This window comes from Bos indicus x Bos taurus, chromosome X, assembly GCF_003369695.1.
Source record: "Bos indicus x Bos taurus breed Angus x Brahman F1 hybrid chromosome X, Bos_hybrid_MaternalHap_v2.0, whole genome shotgun sequence".
NCBI classification, from domain to species: Eukaryota; Metazoa; Chordata; class Mammalia; order Artiodactyla; family Bovidae; genus Bos; species Bos indicus x Bos taurus.
The window spans coordinates 112,640,585-112,659,012 of NC_040105.1; the positions used below are offsets into that span (position 1 = coordinate 112,640,585).

The following is an 18,428-nucleotide window of genomic DNA, read 5'->3' on the forward strand; positions in this document are numbered from 1 at the left end:
GGAGATCCAACCCGTCCATCCTAAAGGAAATCAGTACTGAATGTTCATTGGAAGGAGTGATGTTGAAGTTGAAGCTCCAATACTTTGGCCACCTGATGCAAAGAAGTGACTCATTGGAAAAGACCCTGATGCTAGGAAAGATTGAAGACAGGAGGAGAAGGACAACAGAGAACGAGATGTTTGAATAAGTATCATCAACTCAATGGACATGAATTTGAGCAAGCTCTGGGAGTTGGTGATGGACAGGGTAGCCTGGCATGGTGCAGTCCATGGGGTCACAAACAGTTAGACATGACTGAGCCACTGAACTGAACTGAACTGAAACCATTCCTAGTTTGCAGGTCATACAAACAGGATGGTGGTCTGTATTTGACCCACAGGCCAGTGTGCCAAGCACCTCTGAGCCAGAAGACAGTCCTCTTGCCCGTTCACTGTGGCCAGTGACTTGCTGCTGGGATTGAGGTGTCTAGACCAGTTAGAGCCCCAGCTGCATTTGATTGAGATGCCTCGCCTAGAGGCTGCATTTACCTCACCTCCTCAAGTGTCCTCAGTGTAGATGCTGAGGTTCATCCATCAGAGCCTGGAGGGCTCCAAAACACCATGATGTCTAGTGTCTTCCTTATAGGCGGGATCCCTGAAGACTGAGGGCAAGAGAATGGCTCGAGGTACCCAGAGTTAGTGGGAAAGTTGGGGCCATATTCGCATCCTGGAATACAGAGCTAGTGCCCAACCTCATAGTAGCCAGTATTTCTTTAGCTATTACAAGAGTACAAAATGCCTTGAAAGTAAGAATATGTTAGTTTTATATGTTTTGTTTTTGCAGGCCCAAGAATTCAGAGCAATGGATAAAAGTCACAGAAAGAAAGATCTTGGCTCCATGTCAGGGAGACCCCCACCCAACCACTATGGCTCAGAGGGTGGGGGAAGACTCTTTGAGGGCCAAGGAGGTGCAGCCTGGTGGGGGACACAGGAAGCCTACCAAGGGGACACTGGAGGGCAGTGGCAGTAGCCTACACCCAGCAGGATGTGGTCCCGGACAGCTTGTGCAGAATAACAGCAGGGACCAGCCAGATGACTCTGGAAGCAGTGGCGCTTTCTCTTTGTCTTTGAAAGCTGGCTGCAGCCAGAGCCTTTCTTGAGAGTGCTCTCATCAAAGGCTGCAGCTGGCATTTTGCTGTGACAGTCAGTGTAGGAATCTGATTTCGCCTGGTCCAGGAGATGGACTCTGTTTGAGCAGTTCATGGGAAAGGAACGTGGCATGTGTGTCTGTCACTGAGCACATTTACAGATCGCCTCTGCAGATGTGAACTGGCGCTTTCAGCGCATTCATCAAAGCCTTGGGGAGCTGACCCTGATCCTCTTTCGTCCCCAGGGCCCGCGGCGCTCTGGCTGCAGGTCGCCCCCCAACTTCCCTCTAGCCTGAACCCGTGGCCCCTGGCCTCAGGCTCGTTTCCTCAAGACGTGCCGCTGTTTGCCAACCGTGGCCAGCCATCAAAACGTGTTTTTTTTTTTTTTTTTTAAATCTCTGGGCAGGGCTCTACTGCAGGATCAGCCAAGTCGGAGTGTAGCCACGGTTCTGACAAGCAAGTTCGGCCAAGGTGACAGGGGCAGGAGCGCGGGTGCCTGGTCCTGGCGCTGCAGCTGGAGGTACCCCTAGGGAACAGCTTTTGACCGGGAGGACACCAAGGCCACAAGGGGAACAGCCCTGCCCAAGGTCACCAGGCTGGCAGAACGCACCAGGCTCGTGCGCCGCCTCGGGTCCAGCTTCTGGCCCTGGAAGTGTCCCGCGCGCCGGGTGGAAATCACTGCACACCTTCGCTGCCAGCGCCTCCGGCTCCCCAGTCACTTAAAAAATTTTTTTTTAATTAATCAATTTATTTTAATTGGAGTCCCCAGTCACTTTTGACTCACAGCTCCAGGGCCACAGGGCCCACCTCGAAGACTTCCTTCTCGAGGGCGGGGTGTGACGGGGCACGCAAGTCGTGCGCCGGCTCTGGCCAGGACCCAGACCGCGCGACCTGCCGGGTGCCCGCGGACCACGCCCCTCAAGCGTCAGCACCGCCCGCAGGCTGCGGCCCCGCCCCCCGCGCAGCCGTCCCGCCCCCGAGGCTGCAGGCTCGCCCCGCCCCTCGCGCCACAGTCGCAGTCCCGCCCCACCTCACCCGGTCCCGCATGCCCCGGCACCAGAGCTCGTGCGCGCCCCCATCCGCCCTTTCAAGGCCGCGCCGCGCGCGCGCGCCACTTTTGGGCGGGGCCCTGCAGTGAGGGCAGGGCTCCTCCCCCTTCTGCTCCTCCTCCTCTTTCTTCCCCACTCCTACCCGACCTTCCCCTCGGGCTCTCTCGCGCTCACTGTACTCTTCTGGGCCCTGTCCGCCGGCTCCCAGCCATGGTGGCCTGGCGCTGGGCGTGCCTCATCTGCCTCGCTTTCTCCTTGACCACACTTGTCCAGAGAGGTAAGGCGGGTAGGGGGCACGTGGGGTCCCCGCCCTGTGGGCCGGCGGGGCTGGAGGCCAGTGCCCCGAGGGCCCGGTGGTGCGCATGAGCGACGCGGCGCCCGCCCGAGGGCCTGCTGCGGAGGCCGCCGGCGGGCAGGCGGGGCCGTGAGGGACGTTGGGGTAGCGGTGCGAGCAGAGGGCCGACCCTGCTGTGACCCCTGTGGTGGGTGGGGAGAGACCCGGACCCCTCCTGGTGCCCGGCTACAAAGAGCGGGAGAGTCCCCCCTTAAAATCCTGAACAGGGTTTCTCCACCAGTGACAACAGCTGTCCCCAGGAGATTGCCGTTGGGAAAACGAAGAGAGCACTCGTTCCCTTGAGCAAGGCTTCTCCAAAGGTGTTTCTAGGCCACCTGCAGCAGAAGCACCCAAGGAGCCTCCGGGGCTCACTCCTACTTTGTCAGGATCTTGGCGGGGATGGGGTGGGGGTGGACGGGGAATGGCAATGTGGAAGTCTGACGAGCCCCCGCAGCTGCTTCTGGCACCCGTTCCAGTTTTCGAGCCATTGGTGATGTTTTCTCCAGGAGAGGGAGAGAACAAGTCTACCAGATCAAGAAAGCAAGTTCCAAGACCTGCAGCAGCATCACCTGGGACTAGTGAGGGATGCCGCATCCCAGGCCCCGCCCCTGACCTACTGAGTCAGATTCTGCTTTCACTACATCCCCGGGTCACAGGCACATTCAAGTTTGACAAGCATCTTAGAATAAATGCAGTCTGTGGTTAAAAATAGGGTCGCCAAGGAGTCCCAGCAGAATGTTCTTAGCTTGCTTATCTCATTTCCACTTCAGAAAAAGAGGTTGAGGAAAACACTGGAGTTGAGCGCAGAATTGTGCTCTGAGCTCTCCTGACACAAGGGCAGATTTAGCTAGTGAAAAACACATGAGCTCAGCAAAAACAAAATCATGTCCTATAACTGCGTTCTAGTGCAGGTTATTTTACTTATAAGGAACACTTCAAAAAAGTAGATAGTCCAAGGCAGTTTTGCAAAAGATGCAGAAATGTTTCTTATGTGGTCAACCCTCCTGGAGTCTAGACAAGAAGAACCATTCAGCATTCTACAAAGGTGCCATTCTAGACACGGATGCTGCAGCAGTGGATGAACTTCAGGCTCTGTCCTTGTGGAGCTGACATCTTGGTGGGGGAGAAAATGAGCACAGACTGATCATAGTCTATATATTATGTTGTCAGCACAGTGAAGCAAAACAAAGCAGGTTACAGGGTTGTTGACTTTTGTTCCATTTTTTCCTTTGGAGTTATGATTTTTATTTTGCTTATGATCCATTTGTGGCAAAAAAAGTTTGATCATTTGATTGACATGCATCTAATGATATGGAACAGCTGGAAGTGGAAGCCCAAAAAAGTTAGAAAAAGGATACTGCCTTCAAGTCTTCAACATGGTAGGCACATTGAGAAGATGAATTTAAATGATCGGGCCTCAGGTTTTCACCATCATGGGTTACACTGGGTGATTTATAAAGTGGTGAAGGAAATTGCAAAGGGATGCAACCAGCTTACAGAGGAAGACACAGAGGCACACAGGTGAAATAACTTGCCTCAGGTGGCAGAGCTGAAATTTGATTCCAGGCTTGTCTAATTCCAGTTCTTGCTTTTAAGTGCTAGGCATAATGCCTTTACACCTGGAGGCGGCCCTCCTACGCCTTACTGGCCAAGTGCCCTTGGGAAAGCCAGAACGTGGCTTGGTTTGCTCATCCAGTTTGCTCATCAGTATAATGCCTAACAACCCAGGTATCTTGAGCGAACCAAGCATGTGTCACCCTCACATTTGAAGCCCTGCTTCCATCAGCTCCCATCTCCTGAGTGCTTGCTGTGTACCACTTCACACACACATGCACACATATATTTTAATTGCCCCAGGAGTTTTGCTTCTTAGATACTATCCCCACTTACCAGATGAGAGGCCCCTGGAGACCCAGGATCACACCCATTTAGGATGGCCTCCTAGTGATCTTTTTACATTTTAATTAACGCTGAACCAGAACAATCTTTTTTGTTTCAAGGTAGGGACTCAGTTTCCTGGTTCTTTTGTGCAGAACAAGGTGACAAATCTGGGTTTTGCATTGGTGGTCCCCTTGGGGCATCCAAGCACTTTCAGTTTCAGAGCTGGTCTTAGGTCCCCACTGACTCTCCGGAAGCCCCAAAGTGGTGGATCAGGTGGGCCTGCCCAAGAGCCATTTTCTTCTTGGTCCTGGTCCTCAGTAATGAAGTGTGACTTAGCCCAGCAGGACTCAGAAAATGCTCAGAACCTTGAAGCAGTGTGTGAAATCCTTGCAGGTTCTGGCATGTCAAGACAGACTTTAGGCCCCCAGGAGTTGAGAAGGCGGTTAACAAGGCATTCCTGTTCTAATTACTGATGGGTTTTTAGTCCACTGTGTATTTTACTAGTTTTGAAAAATTGAGGACAGGTATGTCACCTGTCTGTACCGACAGAAATGGGAAGCTGTGCTTTTGACTTTCTGGGAGAAGGATCTCAGTGGTACAGGCGGGTGACAATTCCACTAGCCCCGTGTCTTCCACGCGCCAGGCCCTTAGTGCCTCACACATTTACACTTCCTAACTACCCCACAGTGGCTGTTTGCATACAGCCTTGAAAAGTAACTGAGTGGTAACCCATAGCTTGGATGAAAAACACGTGGTCCAGTAAGGTTTTGGACTTGAACTCAGGTTTATCTGCATAAGCAAAGGAGGGATTGTAAATGCAGATATACCCACGGATGGAGCAGGTCCCAGAAATGTTAGACGTGGTGAAGAATTTGTGATGAGCGTGTTGGCAAATAGCCAAGTGCCTGCTACCTTAAAGAGAGGCAGCCCAGGGACTTCCCTAGTGGGCCAGTGGTTAAGGCTCTGAGCCCAATGTCTGGGACATAGGTTCAGTCCCTGCTTGTGGAGCTAAGATCCCACATGCTACATTCCTCAGCCACCCAAAAAAAAACCTGTTTTTTTTTTTTTTTTCTTTTAAAGAAGTAGCCCAGCCAAGAGGGCTGCAGAGCCAGCCTGCCCAGCCAGAACTACCATGATGCAGGGCAAGTCACTTAACTTCTTGGTGCCTCAGTTTTCTCATCTAGAAAATGGGGATAATAGCACCATCTGCCTCATGGGATTGTTATTATGATTAAATGAGAATAAATGGATGAAGCACTTAGCACAACACCTGGCTCCAAGTGAGCTCTGTGTCAGTAACTATTGCAAAAATTACGCAGTGCAAACTTTGAAAATATTATACTAAATGAAGCCAGACACCAAAGCACACATATGGCATGATTCCATTTAGATGTAATGTCCAGAGTTGGCAAATCCATAGACGCAAAAAGTAGATTAGTGGTTGCCAGGGTCTGAGGAGAATGAAAAGTGACTGCTGAATAGGTACAGGGTTTCCTTTCACGGTGGTGGAAATGTTCTGGAAGTGGATAGAGGTGGTAGGTGTACAACCTTGTGAATGTACCAGGACTACTAAATTGTGTACTTTAAAAGGGTGTTGTTTAATTGCTCAGTCATGTCAGACTCTTGTGACCCTATGGACTATAGCCCCCCAGGCTCCTCTGGCCATGGGATTCTCCAGGCAAGAATACTGGAGTGGGTTGCCATTCCCTTCTCCAGGGGATCTACCTGACCCAGGGATTGAACCTAGGTCTCCTGCATTGGAGGCAGATCCTTTACCATCTGAGCCACTGCCGGCCAATATGTGGATTATGTTTCTGTTTGAAACAAATTCACTCTAGTCCAAGCAGAAGAGATGAAGGAGGTGGCAGCATGTGACCCTGGGGTTGGGGTTGGTCTTCAGGGCTGTTGAGCTTGGTTGGGCAAGGGAGTGCATGTGTGCACAGGTTGGCTCCAAGTGCTGGTGGTGCTGGGATTCAGGCAGAAGCCCTGTGGGCTGACTTGGGCTATTGAGTTTGAGCCAGACAGGCTGCAGGGGCATCTGCAATGTGCCCTGGGACTGCTTCACCCTGCTTGCCTGAGTGCAGGAATGGTCCCTGCAAAGGTGCATCCTAGGCAGAGGGGACCCTTCCCTGTCCTGCATGGCTCAGGGTTGCCCTTATGCACCCCAGTCATTGCACTGGACTAACAGGCTCTAGGGACTCTTTGCCTTTTAGCCCCGTTTTGATCGGTTTTCAACCCCTTCCTCATTGGCAAAGGTCCCATCCCCAACCCCTCCATCACTTTGGATACCAGGTAACAAAAATGTGTGTGTGTGTGTTAAACACACACACACGGAAATCAGCCAGGAGGAAGGGCCCCAAGCTGCGTGCAGCAGAGATGACTCTGATGAGGGTAACAAGGCTGTTTGGCTGAGCAGGGGAGTGTGGGGAGCAGCTGATTTTTGGTTTTATGAGTTCAGGAAAGATCCTTTCCAGGTGAGCTAACTTTCCTGTTCTGGGTTCTTCCCCAACCTGGTATTGGTGCTTTCCCTGCTATGTGCCTGCTTCTACCCTTTGCACTCGATGCTATTCCTCTTCTGCTCTGTGCGTAGGGTTAGGGGGCGAGCTGTGGGGCTTTCTGTTCACCAACCCAGGCTTAGCCCTCCCTGAGGCTGCCTCACAGGTTCACTGACTGGCCAGGCTTGGTTTGCATGTAACAGCCAAAAGCCGCCCTAAACAGGTAATAGAAATGGGTGAGAAAACCTTTTATGCACGTCAGTATTCCAAATGTTGGCAGCTCGGAAGCCATGGGGGCTTCCCAGTTGGCGCTAGTGGTAAAGAACCCGCCTGCCGTTGCAGGAGACATAAGGGATGTGGGTTCAGTCCCTGGGTTGGAAAGATCCCCCGGAGAAGGAAATGGGAACCCATTCCAGTATTCTTGCCTGGGAAATCCCATGGACAGAGGAGCCTGGTGGGCTATAGTCCATGGTGTCACAAAGAGTTGGACATGACTGAAGAGACTTTAGCATGCCGAGCATGCCCAGGAAGCTATAGGAGGCAGAATGATAATGGCTCCCAAAGATGTCTCTGGAACCTCTGACTACTTGAGTTTACATAGTGATTTTGGCAGGCAAGGAGATGTCAGTCATTGTCTTTGAAGAGAGAATTCAACAGAGAGACCAAGATTGCAAAGCAGCTACAGAGTTTGTTAGAAGCACAGGACACGTGAGAGAGCACACGGGCCAACTTGTGGAGTAGGGTAGCTATGTCTTGGGTGACCCTCCTTTTGTGTCCCCTATGATCGTGTCATCTGCAGTTCCTTATTTGGGTTTCCACCAAGCACAATTTTGGGTCTTTTCCAGTGAGCACCTGAGCAAAACCCTCTGGGAGGAGAGGAAGCCACAATGCTGATCATATAATATTACAGTGTGTCCAAGGTTACTAGAGGATGACTTGGGACCCTTTCTGTGCGTGTGTCAGGCTGGGAACTGTCGACCACAAAAATGAGGAGGCTGCTGTAGGCTGCTTTGTCTTTTATCCAGTCAGGGTACTTAATCCCTATTGGTAGTTTATGTCAAAGGATCAGCATGAAACCGGTTGCAGCAGGTTAACCCGGGGCCTGCCTGTCTCCTCCCTCAATAGTAAAGGGGAATTAAGGTAGCAGATGAAATTAGGTTGCTGATCAGCTGAGCTTCAAATAAGATTCTCCTGGGTTATGCTGGCCAATGAAAGGACAAGATTCCTTTAAATATGGAGAAGTCACGGTCAGTGTGATGTCCTGAGAGAAAGGTTCAGCTGGCTGGGGTCAGTTCTGAAGATGGAAGGAGCCAAGGAACACCCACACAAACTCTCCCCTAGAGCTTTCAGAAGGAATGAAGCCCTGGTGACACCTTAATGTAGCCCAGTGAGACTACGGACTTCTGACCTCCCAAACTGTAAGAAAAAAGCATGCATTATTTTAGGGCATTACATTTGGCATCATTTGTTACAGCAGCAAGAGGAAGCTAGGAGAAGCTAAGGGTAGATCTTATAGTCCTCTTCATTCTTTGAAAAAACATAGCTTGTGATGTTCCTTTATATTGTTTTCATTTGCCATTTAATTAACTTATTTGGCTGCACCAGGTCTTCATTGTGGTATGTGGGATGTTGTTCCCTGACCAGGGAGGGGCGGAACCCAAGCCTCCTCTGTTGTCTTAGCCACTGGACCACCAGGCAAGGCCCTATTTTGCCATTTTAAATCAATCCCTAATCTACTCAGAGTTCAGGATTTTAAAATAAATGTGCAGAAAATTGGATTGTGGTTAGGGCTTTCCAGGTGGCTCAGTGGTAAAGAATCTGCCTGCCAATGGAGAAGGCACGGGGTTTGATCCCCAGAGTAGGGAAGAAGGAAGTGGCAACCCACTCCAGTCTCCTTGCCTGGGAAATCTCATGGACAAGAGGAGCCTGGCAGGCTATAGCTCATGGGGTCGCAAAGAGTCGGACATGACCGAGGGCCTGAGCACGACGTTCTTGGTGCGGCAGTGAACGCTTTGAAACATCTATGAGGGCTCTGAAAAGCGGTTGGTGGTCTTTTGCCTGGCTTTGATTTTAAACTGCTTCACAAGAAGATTGCAGACTGTGCCTTGTGCGGGAGGCCACCTGTATCCGGGGTCCCCGGCTGTGTCCCCCAAAGGCCTTGCCCCTCTCCTGTCCTAACAGCTGCACTGGAAGCAGGTGCAGTCTGTGGCCAGCAGCCAGGCCTTCTTTGTCTGCGTGGTGCCTGCCCCTTTGCTGAGGAGGCGGGGTGTGCTGCAGGCTCCCCTCTGTCCCCAGGCAGGTTGGGGGGGAGGACCAGAGCAGAACTGGGTGGGCCTGGACGGCCACTGCACCTTCAGGTGGTTTTCAGCTCTGTTTTTGTTCATTTCCTACCTGGGTCTGCTCATCCGATGTCCGAGGGTTGTGCAGCTTTGAAACAAAAACACTTTGAAAACTGTTGTGGAAGCCCACAGAAAGGAGTGCCCTGCCCAGTGAACATCTGTTTAAAGGAGCAGCCAGACAGCATCTGGCTGGCATTGCAAGGTGTTCTGTGTGGGATTATTTTCCAAATGAGAGGCGGTACCCTCAGCAGGAAGCATTGTTGCAGTGCAGAATTCATGACCCCCCCAAACAGTGTCAAGGCCACAGGCGACTTGTTCTGACCTCCTTTTCACGTTTATTGCTGCTTCAGCTAGCCTGGGATGACGGGATGAACACAGGGACTGCATTCCAGTGTGGCCCCACCATTTGCTGGCGACAGTTGCCTTATCTGCACCAAGAGGCTGCTGACCTCTCTGCTTTGTTGGCCTCACAGAATTGTTGGAGTAGCCAATTAACTGCTACTACAAACAGGCTGTGTTATCAAGATATTAGCAAAGTTAGGCTCCCGGGAGGGGAGGAGAATGGGAAAGAGGCCATCTGCCGAAGGGCCACTTTCCTTCCTTGCTTGCTGGGTTCTAATGAGCATTCAGGGCTTCCATTTACAAAAGTTTTTATTGACCAGAGCCAAAGTGCCCGCTGAATGAGTGAGCTGGGTTGAGTCCCAATGAGCTCAGAGGAAGAACTGTCCTAGGAGCAATTCTAATTTTGTTGCTCTTCATATCCCCTTGGCCTCTTGCAGAGTTCTAGGCTATCTTTTCTTACTTTCTCACCATTCATTCATTTGGTTCTATCATCTAGCTAAAAAAAAAGAGGTCGGGTGGAGGGGATCAAAAATCCAAAGTAGTAATGCCTAAAAAGAAAGAAACAAAAACTGTTTCAATCTTTTGTTGGTAAAATACACTATACCATGTGGACTTGTAGTGGTTTGGGACTCCCATTAATTTCTTCATAACACTTGGCCTCTGGAGAAGGCAGTGGCACCCCACTCCAGTACTCTTGCCTGGAAAATCCCATGGACGGAGGAGCCTGGTAGGCTGTAGTCCATGGGGTCGCTAGGAGTCGGACACGACTGAGCGACTTCCCTTTCACTTTTCACTTTCATGCATTGGAGAAGGAAATGGCAACCCACTCCAGTGTTCTTGCCTGGAGAATCCCGGGGACGGGGGAGCCTGGTGGGCTGCCGTCTTGGGGGTCGCACAGAGTTGGACACGACTGAAATGACTTAGCAGCAGTAGCAGCAACACTTGGCCTCATAGCCCTCTCCCACAGCTGCTCCTGGCCAAGGTCAATGATAACTTCAGTGTGGCTAAAGCCCAGGGTCATCTGACACCTGTGATCACGCCACCCCCCCCCCCCCCCGGAAGCACTTTCTCCTCTTGGCTTCTGGAAGCCACAGTGGTCATTCCTTGCCATTTCATTCTTCTTCTCCTCTCTGACCTTAGGGCTCCCAGGCATGTCTTGGACATAGTCCACCTGGTTTACCTGTGCTTGCTTATCAGGTGCTTTCAGCAGCCTCATGGCTTGAACTGAAATCCCATCTGCATGCTTAAGACTCTTCAGTTTCTATCCCCAGTCCTGATCTCTCTTGACCTTTAGGCTCCTGCATTCACCCTCCCCACGTGGTCATCTGATGCCTTGCTGGTGTTAAAGTTATTGAAATCCTTCCAGTTCAGTTCTTCTCTCCCACCGAGTCCTCACCATTTCCTCAGGATTTCCAGACCTCCTCACAATCCAGCAACCAAATGGCCCCTGCCCTGCGCAGCCATGTTAACTTATTTTAACATGATCCCTGCTCATTGGCATCACAGAAGACCCAGTGAGAGCCTAAGCTGCTGCTGGCTGCCTCCAGACCTGCTCCTCCCACCTGTGTAATTGGCAATCCATCCTGCTAGGGGCTTTGGCCACTCTTCCATGGCTATTTTCTTCATAGCCCGTATCTGAACTGTCAGAAGACTCACCTGTGACCACCCTCAACTCATCCAGACTTCCACCACTTTTGACTTCGTCTCTGGCTGCCTCCCTTGGTTGGGCCACCGTACCCTCTCATTGGAGCCCTGGCTGTGACTGGCAGTGACTTTCCTACAAGTGTCTCTGAGTACACTCCTGCCCCCTACACTCCAGCCTCCACACAGCAGCAGAACCCTCCAACAGCTTCCAGTTGTAATGACAGTAAATCTAAATCCCTACTGTGACCTACAAGTCCCAACAGAATGGGGACTACCCATTCTCTGACCTTGGCTCCCACCCCTGCCTGGGGGTGGCTTGTTGGTCCTCCAATATGCTAAGCACTCCATCGCTCTGGCATCTTCATGTTTGTCCTCCCTTTTGGCTAGAAGTTCCTCCCCCAGGTAGTTGCATGGTGGGTCTCAAGGGCTTTTGGAGCACCCCTGTCGAGGGGGGTCAGCATGGGGATTTGCCTTTCTCCACCAATCACTGTTTCCACGTGGAGAAGGGTCATGGAAGGTTGAGCACTTTTTACCCCCAGTTCAGTCCCTCAGTTGTGTCAGACTCTTTGCGACCCCATGGACTGCAGCACACCAGGCTTCCCTGTCCATCACTAACTCCCAGAGCTTGCTCAAACTCATGTCCATTGAGTCGGTGATGCCATCCAACCATCTTGTCCCCTGTTATTTCCTTCTCCTCCTGCCTTCAATCTTTCACAGCATCAGAGTCTTTTTCCACTGAGTCAGTTCTTTGCATCAGGTGACAAATGTATTGGAGCTTCAACTTCAGCATCAGTCCTTCCAATGAATATTCAGGACTGATTTCCTTTAGGATGGACTGGTTTGATCTCCTTGCTTTCCAAGAGACTCTCAAGAGTCTTCTCCAACACCACAGTTCAAAAGCATCAATTCATTGGTGCTCAGCTTTCTTTATGGTCCAACTCTCACATTCATACATAACTACTGGAAAAACCATAGAGGCTGTTGATCAGGGTTTCTCAACCATGGCACTGTTGACATTTAGGATTGGAGAAGTCATTGGCAGTGGCCTCTTCTGTGCATCATAAGATACTTAGCATTCTTGGCTTCTCCCCACTAGATGCCAGGAGTCCCCTCTGCCAAGTCTGCCAACCCCAAATGAATCCAGACATTGCCCAGTGCCCCCTGGGAGCAGAACCACCAAGGCTGAGACCGGCTGCTGTAGAGATTCTTTGTGACTGCACTCTTCATTTTCAGTATTCCTCACAAGTCACTGAAGTTCTGTCATTGTCACATTGCCCCAGGATACACGTTAGAGAAAAGCAGATCACAGCTAACCTTTATGGAGTGGTAGCAGCTCCAGCTGACTCTAGGAAAGCACGGTCAGCTCCTGGTGAGCTTTGAGCTCATCCTAGTTTGATCAGGCACATCACCAATTTCCTTAGGTAGCTATTTTCTGCATGGATTCCCACAGGTGGCTCATCTATTTTGTGTTCATCCTTATTAGTTTTCAGTTTTAGCTGATGACCTTGTCTTTTTAAATATGTTTTACAATTTTCTGAGAACTGTTAAGAAAGAATAAAAAGAAAAATGAGCCAAAGACTTGACCAGGCAATTCATAGAAGAAGAAATCAAATTGGACAACAAACATGAAAAGATGCTCAACCTCATTAGTAATTGGTGAGTTGCAAATTAAACTGTAATAAGATAAAATTGCATACCCTCCAGTAAGCTAAAAATTATAACGAAGTCTGACAATACTAGGTGTTTACATGGTTACAAGAGTAATATGTGCTCTTTGTAGTAAACTTGGAAAATGTAGAAAACCCAAGGTTAACCACTCTTAACACATTGGAATACAGTCTTTCTTTTCTGTTTTTTTTTGGCTGTGCTGTGTGTCTCGCAGGATCTTAGTTCCCCAGTCAGGGACTAAATTGGGGCCCTGGCAGTGACAGTGCTGAGTCCTAACCACTGGACTGCCAGGGAATTCCCTATAGAATACAGTATTTCAAAAGCATTTTTTCCTCTGTAGAAATATGTATTCCACATTATTAGTATTGAACTGTGTATGGCTTTTCCCCTTATTGTGAAATATGGCATATAGAAAAGTGTGCAAGGCCTTTAACAAAATATAAAGTGAAGATCTGTGTCATCACCAATCAGGCCAAGAAATGGAATGTTGACGGTACCCAGTGGACCTCTGTGTGCCCTACTGGTCACAGCCCCATCCTCCCCTTAGAGCTGACACTAGCCTGCCTTTTCTGTAGTCATTTTTTTTTTTTTTTTTGCTTTATTCTTCTACCATGTATCATGTGGCCCCAAATAGTACAGTCTAGTTTGGCCTCTCCTCTAGCCTTGTAGAAATGGAATTACACTCTATATAGGCTTTTGACTTTTGCCTCTTTTCCTTCAGCATTACTAATGATCTGTTGTGTGTATTTGTGGCTCATTCATTTTCATTGCTATGTGTTATTCCACTGTTTGAATATACCACAAGTAAAAAAAATTCATTATCTTATTGATGGGCTTTTGGGTTGTTTCCAGTTTTTGAACATTTCAAACAGTTCTGGCATAACTATTCTTAGGCAGATATCTACAAGTTCCTCTGGGGTACTGGTTCCTTTTTCATTTACTGGAGTATAGTTGATTTAGAACATTGTGTTAGTTTCTTCTGTCGAGCACAGTGACTCAGTTATACATATGTATTTTTTTCATTATGGTTTATCATAGGATTTTGAATATAGCTCTCTATGCAATACAGTAGGACCTTATTGTTTACCCATTCTATATATATCAGTTTGCATCTGCCAATTCCAAACCCCCACTGCATCCCTCCTTCATCCCCTCCTTGGCAACCCCAAGTCTGTTCTCTGTGAGTCTGTTTCTATATCATAGATAGGCTCATTTGTCCCATATTTCAGATTCCACGTATAACTGATATCATATAGTATTTCTCTTTCTTGTTCTGACTTCACATAGTATGATTAACTGTAGGTCCATCCATGTTGCTGCAAATGACATTTCATTCTTTCTTATGGCTGATTAGTATTCCATTGTATATATGCGTCTAGGGTACTGGTTCTTAAACTGTGGTCTGGGGACCCTTGGAGGACACCCAAGGCCTTTTCAGGAGTCCACAAGATCTAGCTATTTTCATAATAACACTAAGATGTTAAATGCATTTTGCATTGTTTTCTAGTGCATGTACAGTGTTTTCTGAAGTTGATATGACGTGTAATAACATTACTCTGGTGGCTAATGGAACATGTGGTTGTGTCTTCTTGTGGTTTAGATTTTCTCAGTTTTAATTTCTAAATGACAAGTATCAATGGATATAAACCACATAAACAAAAGCTTTTTGAGATTCTCAATTTTTGAGTGTTTGAGCATTGCTGTCCTTGGGTTCTACCTAGGAGTGGCATTTCTGGGTGAAGTAGTCAATGTTTGTACCTTCAGTCTTATCAAGTCATGCCACACCATCTTCTGGAATGAAGTGGAAGTGAAAGTCACTCAGTTGTGTCTGACTCTTTGTGACCCCTTGGACTATACAGTCCATAGAATTCTCCAGGCCAGATTACTAGAGTGGGTAGCCTTTCCCTTCTCCAAGGGATCTTCCCAACCCAGGGATCAAACCCAGGTCTTCCACATTACAGGCAGAGTCTTTACCAGCTAAGCCACAAGGGAAGCCCAAGAATACTGGAGTGGGTAGCCTATCCCTTCTTCAGCGGATTTTCCTGATCCAGGAATGGAACCGGGGTTTCCTGCATTGCAGGCAGATTCTTTACAAACTAAGCTATCAGGGAAGCCCCCTTCCAAAATAGTTGTACCATTTTATATTCCTATCAACAACATAGATGTGTTTATGTTGAGCCACACCCCTCACCAACACTTGGTACTGTCAGACTTCAGTATGATTTTAGTTACTAGTGGGTGTGTGATTTTGTATTTTTATGGTTTAATTTGCATCATTCTGGTTACTAATAAAGTTGGGCATCTTTTCATATGTTTATTGTCCAATTTGACTTCTTTACTAATAATCTAGTCAAGTCTTGGCTTGTTTATATAATCTTTTTTATGGTTCTCACTCTGTTGCTGTTTAGTTGCTAAGTTGTGTTTGACTCTTGGTGACCCCATGGACTGTAGCCCTCCAGGCTCCTCTGTCTATGGAATTCTCCAGGCAAGAATACTGGATTGGGGTTCCATTCCCTTCTCCAGGGGATCTTCCCAACCCAGGCATTGAACCCCATTCTCCTGCATTGCAGGCAGATTCTTTACCACTGACCCACCAGGGAAGCTTTATTTCCTCATGTGCTTGGTTATTTTTGGCTGTGTATTACTATTGCCCTTGAAATATTTATATGGGGATTCTTTGAAGCCTAAGTCTAGGATAAATGTACCTTCTTCTAGAGAAGATTTCTATTTGACTTTGTCAGCTGCCTTAGGACATTTATTAGCCTGGGACAACTTAAAACAAAGGTCTAATTATTTCCCTTTGTTTCCATAGCACCAAGGCCGCTTCCTTGCAGTCCTGTGGAGGTTGAATTGGGAGGGGGCAAGTTTGTTTGAGAGTCACTCTTAACCCCAAGGATATGGTCCTCTGGTGTCCCAGTTTGATGTGAAAAGAATTTTCTATTAAATAGTTTCCTCAATTTAGGCAGCCATGGTCCTAAACTACAGTCCCCTTTCCTGTCTTGGAAGGTTGCCAAAATCAAAGGCAAAATTTGTCCAGCATGGGTTCCTACATCTCTGAATTTCCTGCTGTCTCTTAGGTTTTGCCATCCATGCTTGTTGTTGTTTTACCATTTTGTGAGTTCTTCAGGGCCATTAAGGGTATGCCTTTTAAAATTGCCCATTTTCAGTTCAGTCTCTCAGTCATGTCCGACTCTTTGCAACCCCATGAACCACAGCACGCCAGCCCTCCGTGTCCATCACCAACCCTTGGAGTCCACCCAAACCCATGTCCATTGAGTTAGTGATGCCATCCAACCATCTCATCCTCTGTCATTCCTTTGTCCTCCCACCCTCAATCTTTCCCAGCATCAGGGTCTTTTCAAATGACTCAGCTCTCTGCATCAGGTGGCCAAAGTATTGAAGTTTCAGCTTCAACATCAGTCCCTCCAGTGAACACCCAGGACTGATCTCCTTTAGGATGGACTGGTTGGATTTCCTTGCAGTCCAAGGGACTCTCAAGAGTCTTCTCCAACAACACAGTTCAAAAGCATCAATTCTTCGGCACTCAGCTTTCTTTATAGTCCAACTCTCACATCCATACATGACCACTGGAAAAAATGTAGCCTTGACTAGATGGACCTTTGTTGGCAAAGTAATGTTTCTGCCTTTTAATACGCTGTCTAGGTTGGTCATAACTTTCCTTCCAAGGAGTAAGCGTCTTTTAATTTCATGGCTGCAATCACCATCTGCAGTGATTTTGGAGCCCAGAAAAATAAAGTCAGCCACTGTTTCCCCATCTATTTGCCATGAAGTGATGGGACTGGATGCTATAATCTTAGTTTTCTGAATGCTGAGCTTCAAGGCAACTTTTTCACTCTCCTCTTTCACTTTCATCAAGAGGCTCTTTAGTTCTTCTTCACTTTCTGCCATAAGGGTGGTGTCATCTGTTCTTAATTGGAAGGCAGCTCCAAATAATCTATCCTGCTCTTACTAGAAACACAGATTGATGTATCTTTATCTTGTTTATGTGTGTAACCTTATATTGTATTTTTTTAGGCAATTAAAATAGTTTTCAGTACATGACTTCTGATGGATATTAAGGCAGACTCTGGGTCTTTGCTATTATAAATTACATTTCATTAAACATTGTGCATCATATTTGACTGAGGATAATGACAGGATGGCTGAGAGGCTGGTAGAGAGATGGTATGAACCTCAGTCAGTGCTCCATTCATGTCAGCTGTTGTTCCTGTTCTTATCACGTACACACATGAGGTGGCCGAGGGGCCTGTGGAGGAGGAGACAGTCTTGTGCTGGGCTGTGAGGAACCAGCCAGACAGTTACGGGTTGAAAGGAGTCATGCCAGGTGACAAAGGGAGCTGATTAAGGAATGTGATTGCCAGAGTACCCTAGGGGCCTGGCTTGAGTCACAAACCCTGACCTGGCAGCTGAGCCAATGCCAGTCAGCACAGGGATGTGAGACCTGCTACTGCACCAGGATGCCACCCCAGAATGCAGCCAGGCTCCTCCACGAGGTGTGTTGATTCAGTGCCTCCAGGCACCCTGCTGTGTGCTGACTCAATGCAGAAGACTCTAGCACTGGCCTTGCTTTCAGAAGCTCCTAGTGTGGTTGGTTCTCCTCTTGAAGTTGCAGATTGGCAGGGTGAGAGCAGAAGTTGTGACAGGGATGGCTGATGCTGGCTCGGATGTCTGCCATAACCACGCTGGGACGGTGCCAGTTGGGAAAGGAAGAGGAGTCTGTCAAAGGCCCCACAGAGAGCAGGAGCGGCTGGCACAGGGTTGTCTAGCAGGCTCTGCAGGTCTGCTGTGGCAGGAGGTCCTGGCAGGATTGCCAGGACAGGGCCTAAGCCAGAGAGTGGGATATGCAAGGTGGTGCAGTTCACCATGTAGAATGGAGATGGAGTTTTCCTCTAGCCAGGTGAATATGCATCAGTATCTCATGCCTTTTTATAGGTCAGTAGTTTTCCATTGTATTGGTAAAACATCATTCATCAGATGATGGACACTTGAGTTATTTCTACTCTTTGGCTACTGTGAATACTGCGGTAAACATTTATATACAGATTTTTGTGTGGACATAAGTTTTCAAGAAGACTCTTGAGAGTCCTTTGGACAGCAAGGAGATCAAACCAGTCAATCCTAAAGGAAGTCAACCCTGAATATTCCTTGGACGGACTGGGGCTGAAGCTGAAGCTCCAGTACTTTGGCCACCTGATCTGAAGAGTTGACTCATTGGAAGAGACCCTGATGCTGGGAAAGATTGAGGATAAGAGGAGAAGGGGGTGACAGAGGATGAGATGGTTGGATGGCATCATCGACTCAATGGACATGAGTTCGAGCAAGCCCCAGGAGATGGTGCAGGACAGGGAAGCCTGGTGTGCTGCTGTTCGTAGAGTCACAAAGAATTGGACACAACTTACCAACTGAACAAAAACAATGCTTTCAGTTATCTTGGGTAGAAATGCTAGGTCATATGATAATGCTGTGTTTTACCTCTTAAGGAATTGTCAGGTGAGTTTATAATCTCACCAACAGTGTGAGAAGGTTCC

General features: G+C 48.4%; 1 protein-coding gene across 2 annotated transcripts in view; it reads left to right on the forward strand.

Annotated features, from left to right (window-relative positions):
* The first annotated feature begins 2,155 nt into the window (after positions 1-2,155).
* The window catches only part of CD99L2 (CD99 molecule like 2), a 121,988-nt gene continuing 105,715 nt past the window's right edge, over positions 2,156-18,428 (forward strand). The window contains exon 1 of one of the 2 annotated variants that reach the window (XM_027534600.1): positions 2,156-2,453. In XM_027534600.1, coding sequence (XP_027390401.1) covers positions 2,387-2,453 — 67 coding nt within the window. In that variant the 5' untranslated portion in view covers positions 2,156-2,386. The remainder of the gene's footprint in view (positions 2,454-18,428) is intronic. The other variant, XM_027534599.1, reaches the window with a different exon arrangement.